This window comes from Crocodylus siamensis, chromosome 11 (assembly GCF_052110815.1).
Source record: "Crocodylus siamensis isolate JL-2025a chromosome 11, ASM5211081v1, whole genome shotgun sequence".
Lineage (NCBI taxonomy): Eukaryota > Metazoa > Chordata > Crocodylia > Crocodylidae > Crocodylus > Crocodylus siamensis.
The window spans coordinates 4,063,108-4,083,979 of record NC_143405.1 but is presented as its reverse complement, the minus strand read 5'-3'; the positions used below and the strand labels follow the sequence as shown (position 1 = coordinate 4,083,979).

Genomic DNA, 20,872 nt, shown 5'->3' with positions numbered 1-20,872 from the left:
AAAATGCCGTCTGTCAAATCACAGCCAAGCAGCTGGACTTTGAAACTGTGTGCATCTGTGCTTTTCCTATCGGAGCTGTCTACAAAAAAAAGCAAAATAGGTTCAGGTCCTTGAACATTTCTCCTTAAAAGGAAGCTGGCAAGGTATTTCCACGTGGTTGGCTCGTCTTCGCAACAGCCTCGTTACAGCTGTTTCCCAACACACAAGCTTGTTGCCAGGTTTGCTTGTGGTGAATCACGGGGTTCTCTAATAGATAGCCTAGGAGCTCCTGTACTTGTATAAGCTGCTAAGAAAAGCGTAAGCAAAAGGTTTCTATTGTGTTGGAGAGGAGGGAACCCCATATGGATAAAGAGAAAAGAAAAGACCCACAAAGGGAAAATGCAAAACTCTGAATGAAATCTACTGCCTACCCAGAGCTCTGCCGCTCTGCCGGTCCCACTAGAAAACCAGAAGAGATGTGAGAGATTGTAGCATATTGGTCCTGAAGGTATGGTTATGTCCCACTCTCCTGATGGTTTGAGCACAGCACTGGCATAAAGGTCGAAATAGTGGAGGGAATGTAAAAAGTCTGCCAGATTAAATGTGCTTGAAGTGTCTGACAGGTCAGCCAGCTATTTGAGAGCAGCTGGAGAGAGAAAAAGGAAGGCACGGTACTAAAGTGCATGCAGCATATGATCACCTTGGGCTCTGAGCCTGCAGGGACCTCCATGCTGGAGGAACCAAGTATCCCAGCACAGTTCATTGCAGAATCCAGTGATTTAGTGCATTCCTCCAATGCCACCCTTGCCTGGGTGGCGTTCGGCATGACAGCCCATGTAGCTCTGCTGTTCACCAGTGCTAACATTTCTTGAGCTGATAAATCTATCGAGTTACCATCAGGGACATGTGTATATTTAGCTTCCCTTGCTAAAAATAAAAGCCTTTGGTGTTCGGTTCCATGACCCCAGCTTCACGTCCAAAGGTACATAGGACATTCGGAGGAAGGAGAGGGCGGCTAATGCAGACTCTGGGGGCATGTCATTCATGCATATAACGACTGTCTAAGGAATCAAAGCAGCTGAAATGTCAGTGTTTCTAAATTTTAGATGAGGTAGGAACCCAGTTTCTCTGTGTCTGACTAATTTTCTACCGCTGCCATATGCTATATATGGAGCCTTGCGCAGTTTTTGCTCCACTAAAAATATTTCTTGCTGACATGTCTGCCTAGAAGATCAAACAAAGCCCGTCACTTAAAGGTAGCAAAGCTGAGACATTTTTGGTTATTGTTTGTTTTAATCTTATATAATAACTGCATGCTCAGCCTTGAGACGAGCCAACACATTGTTTGGAAAACCTTGTTTGCATGTGGAAGTAGCTTAAAGTGGTAGGTCTGTTTGTATAGAGGGGCATGTTTTTAATACTTCTCTGGCATCTTTTCCTAATGAATTCAAGGTGTTTCCAAATTTATGGCCTGATGTTACCATCTGATCCATACAAGCCACCCTGGGGGTCTGCATAAATACATCCCTTTGTTCAGAAGACCTTTCATGATGGGGGCCACAGTACCTGTCTGAGAAAAAAGAAGTGGATTAATTATTATACTGATGCACAGGTAGATTTGGCAGCTTGTCTAAAGTCAGATGAGGAGTTTGGTGGAGCTGAGGCTCTCGGAGCACATGCACAATCAGGTCTTGCACCTTCCTGGGCAGGGGAGGTGATGCTGGACCCTTAACGAAGATGCCCGTTCATCATAGTGTTAGCCAGCCAAGTTGAACAGGCCTAGATAAAAACTTGGGGTTTAGCAGCCACTACAAATCCCTTGCCTGCTCCACTTTCTAACCTAGGTTTGTTGTTGTCCTCTCTGTGTTTAGATCCAAGATAAATGAGACCAGGATTGTTAAGTCTTAAAAAAACAAAAAAAAACACCACTCCTTTCAGGTCTCCTTTCTCTCTCGTAAAGAGGCAAATTAAAACAACCATTTCTAACCTAGGTTTGTTGTTGTCCTCTCTGTGTTTAGATCCAAGATAAATGAGACCAGGATTGTTAAGTCTTAAAAAAACAAAAAAACAAAAAAAAACACCACTCCTTTCAGGTCTCCTTTCTCTCTCGTAAAGAGGCAAATTAAAACAACCAAAGAGACAAAAGTCCAAATCCTATCTGCTTTGTAGCCAGTGATGAAAACTCCCTGGGTCTTGGTGGCATGTGTGTGTCTAAACAACATCTGCTTATTAGGGGCAACTAAGATGCACCGTAGACAAGTGAAGGAGAGCAAGGGCAAGAATGACCCATTGGTCATAAGTCTGCTAAATGCTGGCAGAGGGTTGTGATGGGGAAAGAGATGGTGGTAAGCAAGAAAGAGGAGCAGGAAGGGTAGAGAGTGAATGGCAATGAATGGTCTAATGCAGAATCTCTTGACCCCCTTTCCAAGGAGTCAAACCACCAGAGGCACCAAGACACATCTTTCAAACAAAGCCATGAAAAGCCTCGTCCTTATGAACTCCCAGGTTTGTCAGGGAAAGAAACTGCTTAATGAAGCAGAAGCATTCAAGGAAAAAGCGCTGGTTCCATGGTCCCAATGCTAGCAGGGCAGCCCACAGTCTACTGTTGTCTTTCAAGTGTACAGGGATAGTTTCGTACAAACAGACTGTTTGTATCTGCTGTAACTGCAGTTATCTGGTGGTGTTTTCCTGTTCATTCTTCCCATCATCCCCAATTAAGCGAGGTCAATGCAGTTGTAGAAGAACGTTTTATAATCCGCTACCTGACTCCATCCCAGTGCCCAGGTCGTGTAAAATTTCCCTAATAGAGCCAGTTGGGCATTGCTATCACAGGAAAGTGTCTGCAATTTCAAACACCAATTGGGACTCATGGTAGAGGTGGTATCTTTTATTAAACCAACTAGATTTTTGCAACAACAAAAAAAATCCTTAATTGCAAGCTTTCAGGCACAAATACCCTTCACCAGCCGTTGGAGAAAAGGTAGCAGTTCTCCTGGGTAAAAATGAAAGTTCATGTTTCATTGGAGAGTTGAAGGTGGTCAAATCTCCTGTTTGGAAAAGTTAATTTTGATATGCAGATTAGGCTCAGAGACAAGTTGGCATAGTCTGTTCATCTTGAAGTTGTTTGTTGGTAAGCAGGATGTGTTCATATTTCCTTACGGTTTGGGTGTTTCAGATTTCACTGGGGAGTTAATAGATGGGATGCTCCTCTGGGCAGGAATTTCTCGTCTGGTAAGGAGTCTCTGAGCTTTCATGGTTTTTTTGATTCGTTGAAATTTTTGATTTGTTGAGATTTCAAAGTGTTTTTTGTTCGGTCAAACTTCAGTTGCTATAAGTTGTCTCACGTCAGTATTCGCATGCCCTTGCATAGCAGTCCCTCGTCTGTCACCCATACAAACTGGTGATTATTCATTGTCAAGTTGCTTATGAGATCAGAGTCTGTTGAAGTGTCCTTGCCTAACTAATTACAAGCTGCTCAGTTCCAAAATAAGCAAAGATGCAGTAGTATTCAGCACTGTACCCTCCTGTACTCATATATACATGCACGCATGCTTACGTGTACACAAACAAGTTTGTATTAGTTGCGATAAGAACCACAAGGAAAAGTATATAAGAGGAGTTTTAAAATGCCGTACAGTGGTGGTGTCACTGATACATGTATGACAGGAAACACGAGTAATATCATTTCTCAAAGCTGGTTTGTATTACTGTGTGACTTAGCTCTGGGATTATAGGTTGTGCCAAATCTTGTGATATTTCACCAGAAGTTTTGCTGGGAAACGGACTGCGAGCCTTGGGCATGAAGTCAGTCATCGGCCACATGTAGGATATAGCTTAAGTAATGACCTGGAACAAAATGTGAGAATGCACATGCAGCGATGTTCACGTTTGGCTTTGCGATCAAAAGGATGTTTCAGCCTCTTGTGCACCAAGCGAAATGCAGGGGACTTTCCCATGAAAAAAAGATGTTGTTTTAATCCTCCTCCAGTGTAATGTCTGCTTAGCAAATGATTTATCCTTAGCAGGGTTTACCTCAAAGCAGAAATGTTTAACACTAAGTCTATCCATTCATTGTAACCACGAATAAATATTTGATGGGGAAATTCACAAATTAGGTGATGGGGGCACAATAGATTATTTAGTTATTTCTAGCCCCCAGGGGCAGAAATGTCAGATTGATGGAAGCTGTCCTGAACAGATGGCTGCTTGTCTTGGCTCGGTTTGAGAGGGAGGGAATATTGCCCACAACCCAATACTATCAGGCTTAGCACCCTTTCATCTGATGCTATTTGCATTTCATTTTCCCTTTCCCAAAGGATGTGGAAGATGAGGGTTTCCTGACTTAACATGCCAGACCCACTTCCCTGAATCATGGATGTGCAGAGATTGGGCTCCTGGAATCACTAGTCAGGTAGTGAATCATAAAGCAGCAGAGGTGGGTTTTGCAGGATATAACTGATCTGGTCTTTCTCTCGTCTTGGGACAGGATCTAAGCACAAAAAAAGGAGTATCCTTTGCTGATGAGCTAGTCTACCAGTTGTTGAGTCGCAAAACCTTTCTGGGATGATGTAGTTGGAGCTGGTCCGGCTTGGAGCAGGGGGTCGGACTTGATGGGACCTCCTGAGATCTCTTCCCACCCTCGTTGTCTGTGATTCTGTGAGTGGCTGTCACTGGGGAACTGTTAGGAAGTCATCAGTAGATGTTTCTATGGCACCATCACTGGTAGAGGCTGGAGAAGGGAGGGCATGCAAACAAATAACAGTAGTAGGTGTGGCTATCACCAATGAGCTGCAGTCGCCACCACCATGCTACACTGTATGCAATCACCAGTCGTAGAGGAGCAATCGAGTGACTTAGGTCAACATTTCAGCTTCGTGTTAAAATAATGCATAAAAACAAAAATGATTTGCCTAAAAAGCTTTTTCTTTCTACTTTTAGCTGTCAGAGGGAAAGCATTACTGGTTTTGCTGTTCCCATGCCGCCCAAGTGTTGCTGCATTGTGTGAATACTTGAAACCTAAAAAGTGACATAACTATTTTGCATGTGTGTCATTGATGGCAAGGGGAATTCCAAGTCAAATACATTTTTAAAGCTGTTTTGGCTGTTAATAATTAAAGCTAGTGCTGGTGCCCCAGCCAGGATGTTTTAAAGCATCTCCTAAATATACCTCAAGGGCACACATCTTCTAAGCAGGAGAGAGAATCTGCTTTGCTAGCTGACCAGGTCACCTTCTTTAGAGCAAACTCTGTAGCTTTAATTAGAAGTCAATATTACATGGATGACTTACCAAGAAGCCATCACTGCAGTAAGAGCTTTCTACCCCTTACACGTTTTAAAGATATGATGATCTGTCTCGAGACATTAACAAGAGCCACGTTCCCCTCTCTAGGCATACAGCATCCTAGTTAATGCTCTGTCTGGTTCAATTCTGTCCTTTCCTGTCTCTGGGTTAAGGAAGACTAGAAACCTGTCTGGAAGACTAGAGACCTGGGGGCAGCTCGTTCATACAAAAATATTCAAACTGTGATATGACCTGCATTCCTTGCACTGTTGCCTTGATGTATTGCATTGCCCTGCACCTTGGGTAGACATCAGTGCAGAATGTACCAAGTTAGCATGATAGCTTGTAAATGATGGAGGGTAACAGAGAATCAGGGGCCTGAAATCCTAGCAAATGAGGTAAATGAGGGCTAGGCTTGTCTTCACAGGAAAATTTATTGGCATTATTATACCCATGTAAGTCCATGTGCGTAGGCTCTTAATTGGAATAACAGTTGCCTTTTTCTTGCAGTTAAAATTATACTGAAAAGAGACCACTGTCACTCTAATTAAGAGTGCCCACACAGGGAATTATACTGGAATGGTAATGCCAGTAAATTTCCTTCTGAAGACAAGCTTTCCTGTACAAGCAGTCTGGAGAAAATAGTCTGATTTTTTTTTTTCTGCCTATAATCAAACAGAAGACTATGTGAATAGACTTTGCAATTCATCCTGTTAAACCAGTGTCATGCCTTAACATAGGCACACCTAAACTGGTTTAACCCTTAGATATATTGATTTAACTTATGTAAGCCCCAGAACTTACATCAGTAAATGACAGACAGCTTTATCATAATCCTTCTGCTAAGACAAGTGTCTTTACCTATATCTAGGGCTGAATCCAATAATGCCCTCTTCATATTTTTCAAAGTAAAAAAATAACAACCTGGTGGGTTGATCTACCACCTAACACTGTATTTGCTCCCAGGTTTTAGGAACTTTACCTTGGCAATCCCTTGGGGTGCCATTTTCAAAGGTGTCCTGCCTGGGCTTCTACAGTCTGAAATCAAATTGACCATCAGATGCTGAAGTTACTTTTGAAAATGGGACTTTGTCGTCTTGACACGTAAGAAAATGCTTCCTCTGGAATACAAGGCTACAAATAGTTTTTAGTTAGGAAAACCTCAATAACTATAAACTGAAACCAATCTATCACAAGCAATATGTCATTGGCTTGTTAACCCCACAGTCTTAAGTATATTCTAGAGCAGGGACTCCCAATGTTTGTGCGCCCAAGGGTAGATCCAAATTTAAAAGAAAAAGCAGCGGGCGCCCATATGGATATTAAAGTTTAGAATCTAGATCAATCCAATCATCTCCTCCATTACTTAAAATCGCATTAGATCCACAGCTTCAAAATTTAGCTTCCCTTTATTTTGCATTCTTGTGAAGTTTTATCCATGGCACCCATGGGCACCACGTTGGGAACCGCTGCTCCTAGGGATGGCTTTCTCCCACTTGACCGCCCCAGTCTAGGAAAGCTTATACCACCATGTCCAGTTTCTCCCTATGGGGCTGTTTCTCGAGACAGTCCCCCCTGCCCTAAAACTGAGCACTGACACTAGCCCACTCGGATCCTGCAAGGTTAACTCTGTCTGGTTCTGGATCTGCAGGAAACTTAGCACAGGGAAGGATTCCCAAAAGCTGCTCAATGTGGTGCCTACCCTAGCGAGAGTCCAGCGTGTGTCAGCTAATGACTCACCCTCTCGTGTGTGTGTGTTGCCTAATTGATATGTCCTTTCATTAATACAGCTGTCATCCGTGAAATTGGAACATAACCTCCAACCGATGCGATGTGTTACATTAACTGGAACTATGAGTAAAGCAGAATCGCAAGGCACGGATGTGAAACTAGGCAGCAGCTAAACCTTCTCCGTATCTACAACAGGAGGATGCAGCGAGTTCCATCTCGGTATGGCTTCCAGCGCTGGGGCTTACCTAAGCTAAATTAACACAAGCAAGAGTGACGTTGGTTTAAATGCATTAAGGGTTCACATCTGGCTTCACTAGACTGGTGTCTGAACTGTTGTGGTTAGGACGGTGCCTTTGTTAGTACAAATGAGGACTAAACTCATGGCTGGTGTTCCATGTTGCTCTTCCCCTGGGTTTAGTAGGACCTGTTTTGATCAGGGGGCACCAAGCAGAAGCCAGCAGAGTTTCTATCTTGAATATTGTGGAAGCCCAGAAGTTCCTGTGTAGCTGTGCCAGCTGGATCTCCCTGCTCCAAACTCTGCCGTATGAGGTGGGCTTTATAGAGGACTGACAAAATGGTCAGCTTCTGTCAAAGAACAAAGCAAAAAAGGAAACAGATTTAGGCATGCTCAGGCCATGCTAATTATGCAGAAGCACGCAGAAAATAAAAATACTCGGTGAGCTCCAAGAACTGGCTGGCAACCCAATTACTACCCTGGAGGTGGGTAGGGGAAAACAGAATTGAAATGTCGTCTTCAGACATAATCTGCTTATTTTAATAGACGATTCAACCTAACCAGTTCCTGTTTTCCTCCCCTCCCTGCTACAGGCCAACAGAGAAGGCACTTCTCTAGGTTTGAGCTCTTTGCTGAGTCTATTGTATGTGTAATAGACCCAGATTGCTGTGCCTGGAAATATTTCAGCCCTCCCCTCCCTCTTTGCCCTCGTTCACTTCTTGTGATGTCACATTATGAAATGATCATGATTCACTTTGCAGTTGCCATGGAGATGCTAGCTATGCTCATGTGCTCAGAACCAACACATTCGCTGCAGCCTTCACTGGGAGTGACTCGGAGGATGCGGGTTGGAGGCCAGAGCCGGTGCTGGTGAGCAGCTGTGGGAAGTGTCACAGACAATAGCTGTGTCTGATTTCACAGAAAGTCACTTGGGTGCAAGGCTATTAAGGAGACTGCAACAATTCAGGCAGGAGAGGTCAAAAGAGTGGTCACCTTCAGCCATCAATATCGTGAGTAATTTAGCCTTCTGCAGCTCTGGACAGCCAAGGGGTTTAACGCACTTGCGCTTTAAGCCTCACAGCCCCCCTCTGAGATGGGCAGCGTTATCCACATTTGGCAGAGGGCAAAACGGAGGTGCAGAAAAGGTGGCGACTTTCTCCAGGTCGTACAGGCTGTGGCAGAGCTGGGAATAGACCTTGACACTCTGTGTGGGGCTTCAGGCACAAGAGCACAACTTGCAGGATCTCTGCTGCAATAAAGAACAGGAAAGCACAGAGCAACCTGTCATTTAGGGCCCAGTCCTTCATGGACTCTCGAGCAGGTGGAGCCCCTTCAAAGAAGTCCTTAGGGCCCTGTGCTGGGGTCTGACGGCATCCCATTCAGTGCAAGGCTGGGCTGGGACTTGGCACCTGCTTCAGCTTCATCTCTTGACTGCTTCCTGTGTCTAACCGGCCCTGTCATTAAATAAATAAATAACTGTGGGTGGGTCAGAGCTGTTGAGACTTGCTTCAAATTAAAACTGGGTGATCCTTCCAGCAGGAGTTTTGTCTGCACGAACCTCAGAATGTGCCAGTCGGGTTATCGTTGAGCAAAATTGTTAGCATATTTCCACCCCCCCCCGCTCAATATCAGCCCAAAAAAGAAAACCCACCTATTTAAATGGATCTCTCCATCTATTTGATTGTATATTCCAGCAAAAGTTGAAGGTAGGAGCAGTGCAGCAGTCTTCAAATGTGAGCTTCACAGCTTGAGAAATGCTGGGAGTTTTCCTGAGCGTTTCCTGGGCTGGCTTATATTCTGAGTGTTGAAGAGAATGGAAAGGGGAGAGGCCTTTAATGCAAAGATTTAGCTGAAGAATTTTGTTTCTGAAGATCTTCAGTGGAATAGTTTTTTGTACGGGGAAATATCGGAGAGTCCTAAAACCAAGACAGGCCTTGTAATCTTCAAGACACGGGTCAAGCAAGGTCATTAAACCGTAATCACTTCTGTGACGAGTGGTGCACGTTAACATTTTTCAGTGTCAACAAACATAAGAGCATTGAAATGTAGCATGAAAAATCGGGCATCGAGTCAGCGGGCAGATCCAATATAAGTTGTTTTTTTTAAGCGCCCTCTAAAAACAGGATGAGATGGAGCTCTAGAGGGACTCAGTGAAGGGCTCAACTGTGCTCCTTGGCTGGCAGTGAGGTGCTTACTGCAGCAAAGGAAACCGCAAGCACATCACATCACGGCAAAGGATGAATGTTGTACCAAAATAACAGGCTAAAAACAGTGGGCCGGACTGATTGTAAATCTAGCCAACCAACAAGGTAGCTGCGTTTTGAGCACATGAATGTGACTTTACCTGGGAGCTGGAATAGTTTAGCTTCAGATCCTCTTCTATGTGGATTCTTAGTACTTGCTCATTGCTGTAGTATCCAAGTGCTTTCCCGTAGAGCATTGGGTGATGTGTCTAATACTGGTCAGGTGTGGCTCATATTTTATTTCATTCTTCCCCCTGCAAGGGGAGACGCATAAGTGCGGGGTTCGGTTTTGTGTGTCAAAATGCATGCGCACTCTCTGTTTGTTCAAGAAGACAAGGCAAAGAGGTGCAACTTGCTTGCAGTGGTATGTTCCCAGTGTTATTAAGTGCTGCGCATATTTGTGAGAGCCTGATCCTGCCCCCACTGAAGAACAGGGCATGAATCCCATTGATTCAAAAGGAAGCAGCCTCACGCCCGAAGCTCCAACCCTGGACTGAATCCATGCAAGTCAGGTTGGACTCCAACCATAGTGATAGTATCCAGGTGACTCCAGGAACTGGAGGTGTTTAGACTTGTTTTTCCATTTGGAGTTATCTTCAGAATGAGCCGATGCCTTAAATAATGCAACAGGGTGCAGGGGGATAGCAATAAAGTTTTCTCTGTCAATGAAAGCAGGGCATGTAAGCTTCCTTATATTATGCTGCCCTGGTGTATAGCTCAACCTACCAGGTTCGTTAGCTGCATCCGATTTGGCCCTTCCAGTTCCCATAGCTTACAAGGAGTCGGTCCAAGGGCTGCAGTGCTTTTATGATGTTAAGTGGACACAGAGCTGTACCTAACAAACTCCATTTGCTCTGGTGGCCAAATAGCCCTTGGTTATTGCTAGTTGGCACCCAGGGCTCAATTCAAAGCTGTCAACTCTAGGTGAAAGGTCTTAGGCTGCTGCTGTTCCTCTGAGAGCAGCTTGACCTGGTGGAGCGATATTGGTCACTCCATGATTTGGAGTACTGCAGTTCTTACTAGAGATTCCCAGGGGTTAGAGCAATGCTACAGGGCATAGTAATGTTGTTCATTAGGGTGTTCCCCCTCTTGCATATTTGTAGGCTTTTGCCAAGTACTTTATTGTGTTAATAAATGACCTGGGAGCAAAGGGAGGCTCAAATTCACTGTGAAGTCTTTGCTGCTTTTTGTAAACCGCTTGAGCTGAACTCCTTGCACATTAGGAAGTCAATTGGTCCCCTGGAGTGATCTGCACTCTCGTGTTCTTGCTCAGGGCCATTTGTTATCTGTTATCTTACTCTTCACACAGGGAGTAATGGTATAATCCAGAAATGGCACCCTATTCCTGGGCCATCATGGGAGAGAACTGTCTAGGTCAAATAAATCATCCATACATCTTAGGCTGAGCAGGTGTTTTCCCAAGATATGGCTGGAAAATTGTGTCTTCGCACATCCCACAGGGAGACTGGAACAAAGTGGCTCCAGTTTTGTTCCCACGCTAACACCTACCTCCATGCAGAATTCTCCAGCAAATGCAAAACATTTAGTGAAAATAAAGATGTTGTAGGAGCCTTAGGAAGACGTTGGTAGGAGTCCGCTGTTAATTTCTAAAGGTAATATTTTGAGCAGTTTAGTGTATTATTGTTGCAATAACCATGTATAGAAGGGATAAAAGGGCTATGTATTGTTTCACTGGAAGGCAAATGTACCGGTGCCTTGAAGCTTGTACCTCTCTGGCCACAAACAAGGTACTCATTTATTGGTACAAACATGCTGTGTATTTTAAAATGTGTCTATTGCTATGTCACCAAGGAAGGCATGGGCCTGAACATATAGGGATACATCCCTTTGGAGTTCAATTAGATTTTTTTAAATTATGGTTTTCTTCTGCCATTCTGTTGTTCATTGCATTCCAATAAAATTTACACAGCGGTGTGAAAGTTGGAAGTAGTCATTCTCTCTTTGTACAGCTAGCTGTGCATTTGCTATTCAATAGACTGTTACTTTCTAGCATGTCTATCAGGAAACACTGCTTTACCTGGAAAGCTGTTTTTTTGGGGGGGGGTTTTAATGCATCATTAGTGAAAACAAGAAATCAAGAATCCTCTACAAAAAAAGCTTTTAAAGAAAGTAGGTTTAAAAGCAATTTTATTTTGTCTGCAGGAGCACTCTGAGTGCATCTGATTTGTTATTTTATGTTTTTTGTGGTCATCAATTCCATTATGGGAACACCCAAAATGCTTTCCAAACACACAGGGAGATATACTCACTGTTCTTTATCTCTCTGGCAGAGATGGGAAAACAAGAACAAAGGCAAATATAGGATGTTAAAACAAAATATCCTGTCATGGCAACGTGTATGGAAAACCCATATGGGTTTTTAAGTACTATTGTATCCTTATGCTCTGGAAAACAATGGCTCTAGCACATTAGGAATAAATTAATTCATTGCCTGCAAAGTTATTTTTATCCAATACTGGCCCAATTGAATAAATAAATAAATAGCCCTTACCATTTCTTTGTTGGTGGCTTTACATATTATATATTACTACATTTCCAAGTGACAGAATCACAAAGTAAAGCAACCAAATGGGTAGTGGGAGGCTACCTGGTAAACTAGCAGTATAGCCATGTCCATGTAGCCCTGTGCCCAGGTCAGCAGTGGAAATGGTGTAGCCTAGAGTGTTTCTGGTTCTTGAGCTTTGTGGAGTATCTGGGACTAAATCTCAGATTTGGCTCCCTGAAAGTTGGTCATTTTATCACATACTCTTCATTCCTAGCAAATGAGGGGAAGAATTGGATTGCTTAAAAAGAGAATTAAAGAAACAGAGGACAGGAGGATTGCAACCCCCTTCCCCCTCTCCTGCTGGAAAGAACTGATTAATTTTAGCTCATGTTTGAGAAATGTTAAATAGCAATGTTACTTTAAGCATGAGGTTGATTATCCTGGTACCATGAGCAATAAATGGGAAAGATGCCCTTTTCTGTAATGGGCTAGAAATCAGCACTCAGTGAATGCAGGCTCCATCTGGTGTTTCTTACTCACTTGAAAATAAAGCCAGCTCCCCTGATTGCAGTGGGAGGCAGGGGACAAGAAACATGCTGAAGTGGCCCCATCCAGTGTAACCTATGAACTGTTGATCAAAAACTCCACGCAGCTTGAGACCAGCAGGACAAGGTTTTACATCCTAGCTCAGCTGGGACAATACCTGGAGAAACATTATGCACTGAAAAGGAAGGAAAATGGCACAAATTAGGGTAGCCATTTTGGCTCTACATTCTACTGAATGTAATGTAGTCTTAATTAAATTCCCAGTTGCTTAAAGAACACATGTTTACTGCAAGTTACCAAACTATAGCTAAGTAATTACCAGGGAACCTGGTTTTCTCTGATTAAAAAACAATCCAAAATTTTCTGATTTAAACTCCACCCCTCCCCCAATTCACATTTTTTCCATGATTAAAATTATATATATGTGTGTGTGTGTGTGTGTGTGTGTGTGTATATATACGTGTGTGTATATATGTATATATGTGTGTGTGTGTGTGTGTGTGTGTGTGTGTATATATATATATATATATATATATATATATATAGATGTATATCGATATAGGTATAGAGAGATATGCATGCCAGTAGGCATGAATGTAATGCCAACATATATTCCACAACTAAGTTTGAAAATGTCATTTGCTAGAAATTTTGAATGAATAAATAAAAAATAGATCACATTTAGCACCCTGCTTTGGAAAAAGGCACCATGATAACACACAATGTGAATACAAACTAAGGAATTAGGCAGGACCTTCATTCCATTGTTGCCTTGACAGTTTTTAAATGTCTTATTTTCCTTCATGTACAAACTCCTATCTCATGACAGTTCATTATGTATACGTCCTTCAAGAAGGGAGATCAAAATCATGTTCTTAGTAATTCAGAAACAGTCATTATAGTGCAATTATCAACAACACAGGAACAGTTCCTATAGCATAGCAGAGCCATCACTAATTACCAGGAATCCTGGTTTTCTCTGATTTAAAAAAAAAAAGAAAAAAAAAGTAATAATCCAAAATTTTCTGATATCCCCCACCCCACCATAACATCCATTGTTCCATGATCAAAATGACATGTTTAAAATGAAATGCCACTATACATATAGTGTGGCGTGCACACACACACACACACACACACACACACACACACACACACACACACACACACTATATTTTATGACACTATATATGACCCTATATTGTATATATAATATACATATTATCTAATATGTATACACTATATTTGATGACATTATATATATGGCACTATATATATGTGTGTGTGTATATGTATATATAAAAAAATCTGTCTAGATAGATAGATAGGGTCATTCATGGTATCATAGTAACAGGACCACAAACACCTCTGAAACCATTCATTACTGGGCTGATGGGACGGGGTCTTCAGCTTGGTTAGGTTGTCATAAAGACTGACCAGAAGGGTGGAAAAGCCAGTTGTTTGATTGACGTGTGTCTTCCCTCCCTCCCCACCAACTCTGGCCATCCAGACAAGTACAAGGGAACAAGCTCAAAGGTAGGGAGATGGTTAAATCTCTTCCCCAAATAACACTCCTGCTTGCTGCTGAAGAGAAGGGGTGGATTAGCAAGTGCTCCCACTGAAATGCTAATAAGCCACGCTGGCAGCAGGCAGCTGATTCCCTGAAGGATATGGGTTATAAGCCAGCTAGAAAAAAGAGATGGAGTACAGGGGAGACCAGAGTGGTTTCTTCTTGTTTGCTTGGTGGCTGTACTGCCTGAAGCAAACCAGTCTTTATCCTCTTGGTGCTGTGGAGCTTGAGTATGGTAAACCTTGCTTTTATTCTGGACAATTTTTTAAGCAAGAAAACGCTTCCCTATTTTTCCAGTGATTGGATCCATTTCTTAATTTTATCATCCCTAAAACTGGGGGGGAGGGGATACCCACGTCCACTTTTGGCAAGTGCTTTAAGATCCTCTATGAGAAAAGGCTTGTGGAAGCAGAATAATATTAGCTTGAGGAGTGCTATTGTGTCATGCAGATGAGTTTTCCCATGTGGAGAGATTCTGGAGTCGCAAATCCTCTCTCATTATTGTGAATGTGGTGCTAACGAAAAAAGGTGCCTGATGGTGGTAGTTTGAGAAACTGGAATCTTCTGCCTAGCCATGGGACAGACGGTGGCAACCTAAGCTTTCTGTTTCATCTCCCACCAATATGCCTCATCTCTGATTTGAAGCGGCCTTTAATAGTGCCGAGAGAGAATTTAATTCCCCTACGGTCTATTCAGGTCTATTCAGTCCTTGGCTACTCTAATGAGACTGCCAACAAGGGTGCCAATTAGTGCCCCTGGCAGGGCAGCTCTATCTTTCTCTGAAGCTTGAAAAGCTACAGGGGAAGCATCTTTATGTTGGATGATGGCTATGGAAATAACAGAGTATGGCAGAACATCAGTTGGTTGCACTAGGAATTTATTTCCCTTTGTTGTGAAGTGGATAATGGCTTGATATTCTTGCTTGTTGGCTGGAAAGCCAAATGGAGACAAGAAACCTATAGCTCCAGAAACAAAAGTTCCAAGTATGCTCCTTTAGGCCAAGAGCCCTAGGTAGAATAGTCCAAACATGGCAGTGTTTGCAAAGTGATCACAGCCTTGCTAATTATCTTAGCGGACTGCTGAAAAAGTGACTTGCACAACAGACTTCAGATCGTATTTACACTCACTGTGATGAATAATAAATCAGGGAGAACATAATAGAAAACCCATTTCATATGAAAAAGCAATAGGTTAAGACTTGTCAGAGACTAAGTCTTATAGCATGTGTTATGGTGCAGACCAGGGAATAAAGTTAGTAGTATGTGAATAATAAGTTTGCCGCTGCTGAACGTTGCGAAGCATGGGACCATCGTTAATATTCTTATAAATAAGAAAACATGTTTAGCAACTTACTGGTACCCCTCCCATTTTAAATACAGGCTTTTCAACACTTGCACATTCTAGTTGGTGCCAAATTAGCAAAGTATTATGTGAGGCTCAGTGCTTGACAAGCCACTTAATCATTAGATCTAACCCCCCTTTTTTTTTTTTTTTTTTTTTTTGAGTATCAGCCTTTACTTCCATCTAAGGACATGCGCATCCTCCAGGTAAGTCTGTTTCAAAACACTGCCAGTCAGAAAGAACTCATAGTATATTTTATGTCAAGACTAGATGACAGCAGGGCATCAATGAAAGGGGTTGAGAGTACAAAGCAGTGATACAGTTAAGGGAAGATCAAGTAAAGTTATTTCCCATGAAGCAACATCAAATGTTGGTTATGTCTATCCAACTCAATAATGGCTTTGTTTTCTTTGGGTTTTACAATCTTAAGTAACTTCCCAAGGAGAACATTATCCTTATCATCAGGATATTTTTCCAGGTGAGTTTTTCTTTTGAATTTCATAGACTCATATGGTAAAATTACTCACGTGTTTAAGCATTTGTATGCTCAGTCCTTTAAATCCTCATAATCCAGGCAGTATTTTCCGCCAGAATGTTGTGCTCATGCAGTGTGGCACTGATTCAGGAGGGCTGCATAAGCCTGCAGGATCTGTCCCTGCAAAGTACCTTAAATGAGCTGAACCTTAAAACTAAGCTGCTCAAAGCATGCCACAAGGCATACAGAGTGCCTAACATGCTGACTGTAAAATAATAACAGCTTGTTCACTTCATGAAAAGAACTCAAAGAGTATTTTCAGCTGGAGCATTCTGCAAAACAATGAGATAATACTTTCTCTTCTGTTGGATCGGACTTTTTTCTATCCTCATCATAAGGCAGGGTGTGAACAGTGGATCACCTGTGTTTATTCTGCAGGTTAAGAGAGATGTTTCAATGTCAGTGTCCACATTTTACAGTGAATACATGATCATGTTGGAATGGCTCATCTCTTTGTTGTTAGTGCAACTTTCATAGTGTTGATAGGCTCAGAGAAGAAAGGTCAACTGAGAACTGCTAGCATTTGTCACCCTTGAACTATTTCCTTACTTTAAAAAAGGAAGTTGCAGTGATCTTACATGAATAAGTGGTGATCATCTCTGAAATGACTACAAGAGGTCTGTCAAACCAGTGGGCCAGGAAACAGTGGTCTGGAGATGAACCACACCTGAATGACTGTTAAATCTGTGATCTGAGAGACTTGTGTGTGTTGGTCTGAAGTCGAGGAGAAGGTGGGGGAGATTTGCACCTTATAGACTAACCCGTGTGTGCATGCGCATCTGTATGTTTTGTGTGTTTTTTGTCTATATCTATGTATAAATAATATGTGTGTACACACACACACACACACACACACACACACATTACAGACACATTACAGACACAACATAGCACAAGATTTCATAGGCTGCATCACATGCATGTGATGAAGTGAGCTTCAGTCCACACAAGCTCACGTCTGTCTGCCTATCCATCCATGAATGACGTGTGCCCCTGGAGGCTGGCGGGGCAGTGACCGCCTGCAGGTAGGGGTGGCAAGCGGGGAGCGCCTGCAGGCGACTGTGGTGGTGTTGGGGGTGGTGAGTGCCAACTAGCAATCAGCAACCATGCGTGGACACCGCCGGCGGTGTCAGCAGCAAGGGGGAGAGAGGTGGCAAGTGGTGACTGTCAGCAGCATCAGCACCACTTCTCTCAGGGGGTGCACTGCTTATCTGGGGGTGCACATGCACCCCCGTGCCCCTCCTACGTGTCGCCAGTGCATCTGTCTCTATCTATCCCTCCTCTAGCACGCTAGCAGATCTGTTAGCAGGGGTGGGAGAAGCAGTGCTTTCTTTTCTTGGGCCAGCTTTGCCGTTGGGATGCCGTCAGATACGCCTTCAAAAGCAAGATGTTCCTCATCAAGCCTTCTTGGGAGTGGGGTCATTTTAATGGCTAGATTAGGGTGGGGTGGGGGGAAATCAGAAGCAGTTTTTCCAACAGCGATGTGTTTCTCCAGAGCAACCTGGAGCCCCCGCTCAGCTTTTTTGGGGTCCCTGTTTCCCCCATCTCCGGGACAGAAGCAGCGGTACCAGCCCCATCTCCTGAAAGCCGGTCCTGGAAGGCGTGCGGCGGGATCGTTTGATCTCGGTCTTGTTCCTGCCCAGAGCAGGGGGTTGCACTTGATGATCCCTTTGTTTCAGGAGACTCTGCGGGGTGGACGACGCTGGGCACTTTCCAGCTCCCCCATTTTTTTCATGCCGTTTCCTATTTTGGAGGTTTTTCTGGGCCAGGAAGCTCATGGGGCCTCAAAATTTTTTTCAACTTCAAAACAATTTTTGTTGATTAGTGGAGGACATCCAGTACGGCTGTGGCTGCGTGGGCCAGCCACCACAGCCGCCTTCCACTGGCCCCCTTGCGCAGCGCTTTATATACCCGCCGGCCACGCCCACAATCCCTCGGGGCCGGTTGCCTAGCGAGGGCCGCAGCCGGCCTCGCGCCTGCGCAGTACAGCGCCGACGCCGCCCGCGCGAGAGCCGGGCCCGCTCCGCTCTTCCGCCAGGCCCCGCCCCCCCCCAGCGCGGGCAGGCGGCGGCTCCGTCCTCACCGAGCGCCGCGCGGCGGGACCGGCCTGCGGGCCTCCGTGAGGGCGGGGCCGGGCCGGGGCATGTGGCGGCAGTAGCGCGCCCAAGGTGAGGCGGCGGCGGCGGGCCCTGCAGGCCGCGGGGGGCGGGCCCGCGACGGGGAGGGGCGAGAGGGGATCTTTTGGGGGCCTAAGGGGATCTGGGAGGTGAATGGGGGGTAGAGGGGATCTGGTAGGGCGATTGGGGGATATCTTGAAGGGATCTGGGGGAGAATGGGGGGTCTTCAGCAGATCTCGGGCGGATCTTGGGGACCTTGAAGGGGTCTCAGGTGGGAATGGGGGTGCCTTGAGGGGATCTCGGGTCTTGAGGGTGAGTGGGGGGGTTTGAATGGATCTCATGTGGCAATGGGGGGGTCTTGAATGGATCTTGGGGTGAATGGGGGATCTTGAAGGGATCTGGGAGGGGAATGGGGGTCCTGAGAGGATCTGGGGGGGTCCTTGAGAGTGAATGGGGGAGCCTCAAGGGGATCTGGGGGGAATGGGGGGATCTTAAAGGGAGGAAAAGCAGGGTCTTGAGGGGATCTGGGAGTGTGCCTAGTCCCCTGCCCAGTAGGAGGTGGGCGCAGCCCCTTGGTACCTGCTCACATTGTTCGGGCTTGCAGCCAGAAGGGTATGGCTCTGTTCGCAGGGAGGGATTGCCCCCCCCCATCTCCCCTCATTTATTTATTTCCTGCCCCCAGGGCCGGTGCAGTTAGCCTTCATGCGAAATCGGGGGGTTAAAGACTGGGGGGAGGTGGGGATCGACACTGCAAGCACGCTGCCGGCCGGTGTTGCAGCAGAGCGCGGCAGGCCTCCGAGGCTTTTCCCGGCACAGTCTGGGCAGGCTGTGCGGGCAGATGCGCCCCTGAGGCGCGGGAGCTCTGCAGGCCGCTGGTCTTCCCGGGATGATGCCGTTTATTGTATTTATTTTTGAGAAGGTGTGAGGGGAGGGGGAGCTGTCATCGCCTGTGCGTGGCAGGGCCTGCTATCTTTTGTGTGTTGTTTCAGATGGTGGACGTGGAGGTTTGTGCCGGTGGAGAGAGCACCCGCAGAAAAATGGATGCCCTGACAGATAGTGCCGTGGAGATTGTCCCTTTGGAGCTCTATGATTCCTCCAGAGCCAAAATAGCTGCTAATCTACAGTGGATCTGTGCTAAAGCCTATGGAATAGGTAAGATCCTTTTCTGCCGGCAATTGTTCTTGTTTCTATTCTTGCCTTTTCTGTCTCCCCTGCTATCCCAGATGTAATTAAATTAGGCTTTGTTTTAAATAGAAGTAATGTGTCAAACCTGTTCCCTGGTCAGAGTCTGGTGCTTCCTAGTGTTTTTGACAGGAATAAAGCAAAGAATCTGAATAAATAGGTGTGAGAGGGAACCTCATTGTGAACAACACAGATGATAATTGTGACTGATGCGTACTTCTAAAGATATAGTATTGTGATGTATTTAGTGAAGAAGATTCTGCCCCACACATCTGTTGTGTTGCCACTTGAAAACCTGGGGCCTGTGTAGGCCTCTGTGATTCCTTGTCTAGTCATCTTGGCAGGTTTCTGATGTGCTAGCTTCTGGTCTATCACATTAGTTTGAATTTAAAATAAAAATACTGTGGTTTGTGAGCTTGGTAGTAATAGCCTACAGTTTATTTTTCAAAGTAAGGAAATCTATTAATGAATTATAGCTGTCTTTATCTGTATGCTAAAATACAGAAGTGGAGGTAGGATATAAGAGAAAGAGGTTCTTTTGTAAACTGTCTTTTGTCAGGAAGCATTACCATACAAAGAGGGTTTTTTTGATGGGGGAGGAGAATATTGAGGCACTTTTGCAGTGTGTTCACAGGCATCTGCATTTTATTTATTTATTTATTTTTACATTGCAGTGGATCAGTCTTTTCAGTTATTGTTGCTTGCTGCCTTTTGAGTGTCTATAGCTAGACTACATATTCAACATGATTGAATACTTATTTCTGTTTAACCAATAAAGTGCAATAAAAATATGCTTCTGTTTTGGAAAATTAGATAACCCTGTTAATCTAACTCTAATTTGCCAAATTCTAATATGCTTAGTGGATTAACACTAGCTTACTTTGTGACAGGGCTGAGCAGAGCAATCCATTCCTGCAGATAAATATTTTAGACTGTTTCAGCTGGGATATTTAATAAGTATATCCGGTACTGCCAGTAATTTCTCTTATCTGTCTGTGGATAGTACCCACAAAAAGTAGAAAGAGGACTTTCGGTGTTGTAACCTGAATGTAATTTTTCCTTCTTATCCTAGGTGTAAAGGTAAGGTATTTCATTTATGTGAGGTATAAAGGGCAGAGTAACAGCAGGGTGAGGCTTTGTATAAAAAAAAAAAAAAGGACTCTGGGGAGTTAACATAATATAAATGTTGACTATTGCTGTCACTGATAACTGGATAGTCATGAAGAATAAATGGGTGTTTTCCTGTATGAATACATTTCAGCAGCTAGAATAGTTTATAATACTTAATTAGGGCCTTTTTAGCGAGTGGAAATAAAGTGTGATTTGTAAGTTGTGTAGGTTCCTTATTTATATTTTGGGTTTGCTTCAAAAGAGGGCTCTAATTCTGCACCAGAATTTGGGTAGAAGAAGTGATTGTCCTGCCTTTGCTTTTACATTGACCTCAGTGAGGTTCCTCATAAGCTCAAGGATCTGCTGGCATGCTTGTACCCTTCATCAGTTGGACAGATCTGTTGTATGCATAGTTGGGAGAGCTAACTTGAATAACAGTGTTAACTGGCCTAAAACTTAGTAAAAATACCATTATTATTACTGTTTATTATTGGTT

At 44.1% G+C, this 20,872-nt stretch overlaps 1 protein-coding gene across 4 annotated transcripts in view; it reads left to right on the top strand.

The window, feature by feature from the left end:
* Nucleotides 1–1,072: 1,072 nt before the first annotated feature.
* CAMSAP1 (calmodulin regulated spectrin associated protein 1) overlaps nucleotides 1,073–20,872 on the top strand; it is a 59,563-nt gene continuing 39,763 nt past the window's right edge. The window contains exons 1-3 of one of the 4 annotated variants that reach the window (XM_090021327.1): nucleotides 6,227–6,364; nucleotides 7,051–7,210; nucleotides 19,074–19,236. In XM_090021327.1, coding sequence (XP_089877453.1) covers nucleotides 19,074–19,236 — 163 coding nt within the window. In that variant the 5' untranslated portion in view covers nucleotides 6,227–6,364; nucleotides 7,051–7,210. Of the gene's footprint in view, nucleotides 1,091–6,226; nucleotides 6,365–7,050; nucleotides 7,211–17,962; nucleotides 18,136–19,073; nucleotides 19,237–20,872 lie in introns of those variants that run through there. The other 3 variants (XM_090021328.1, XM_090021326.1, XM_090021325.1) reach the window with 3 other exon arrangements.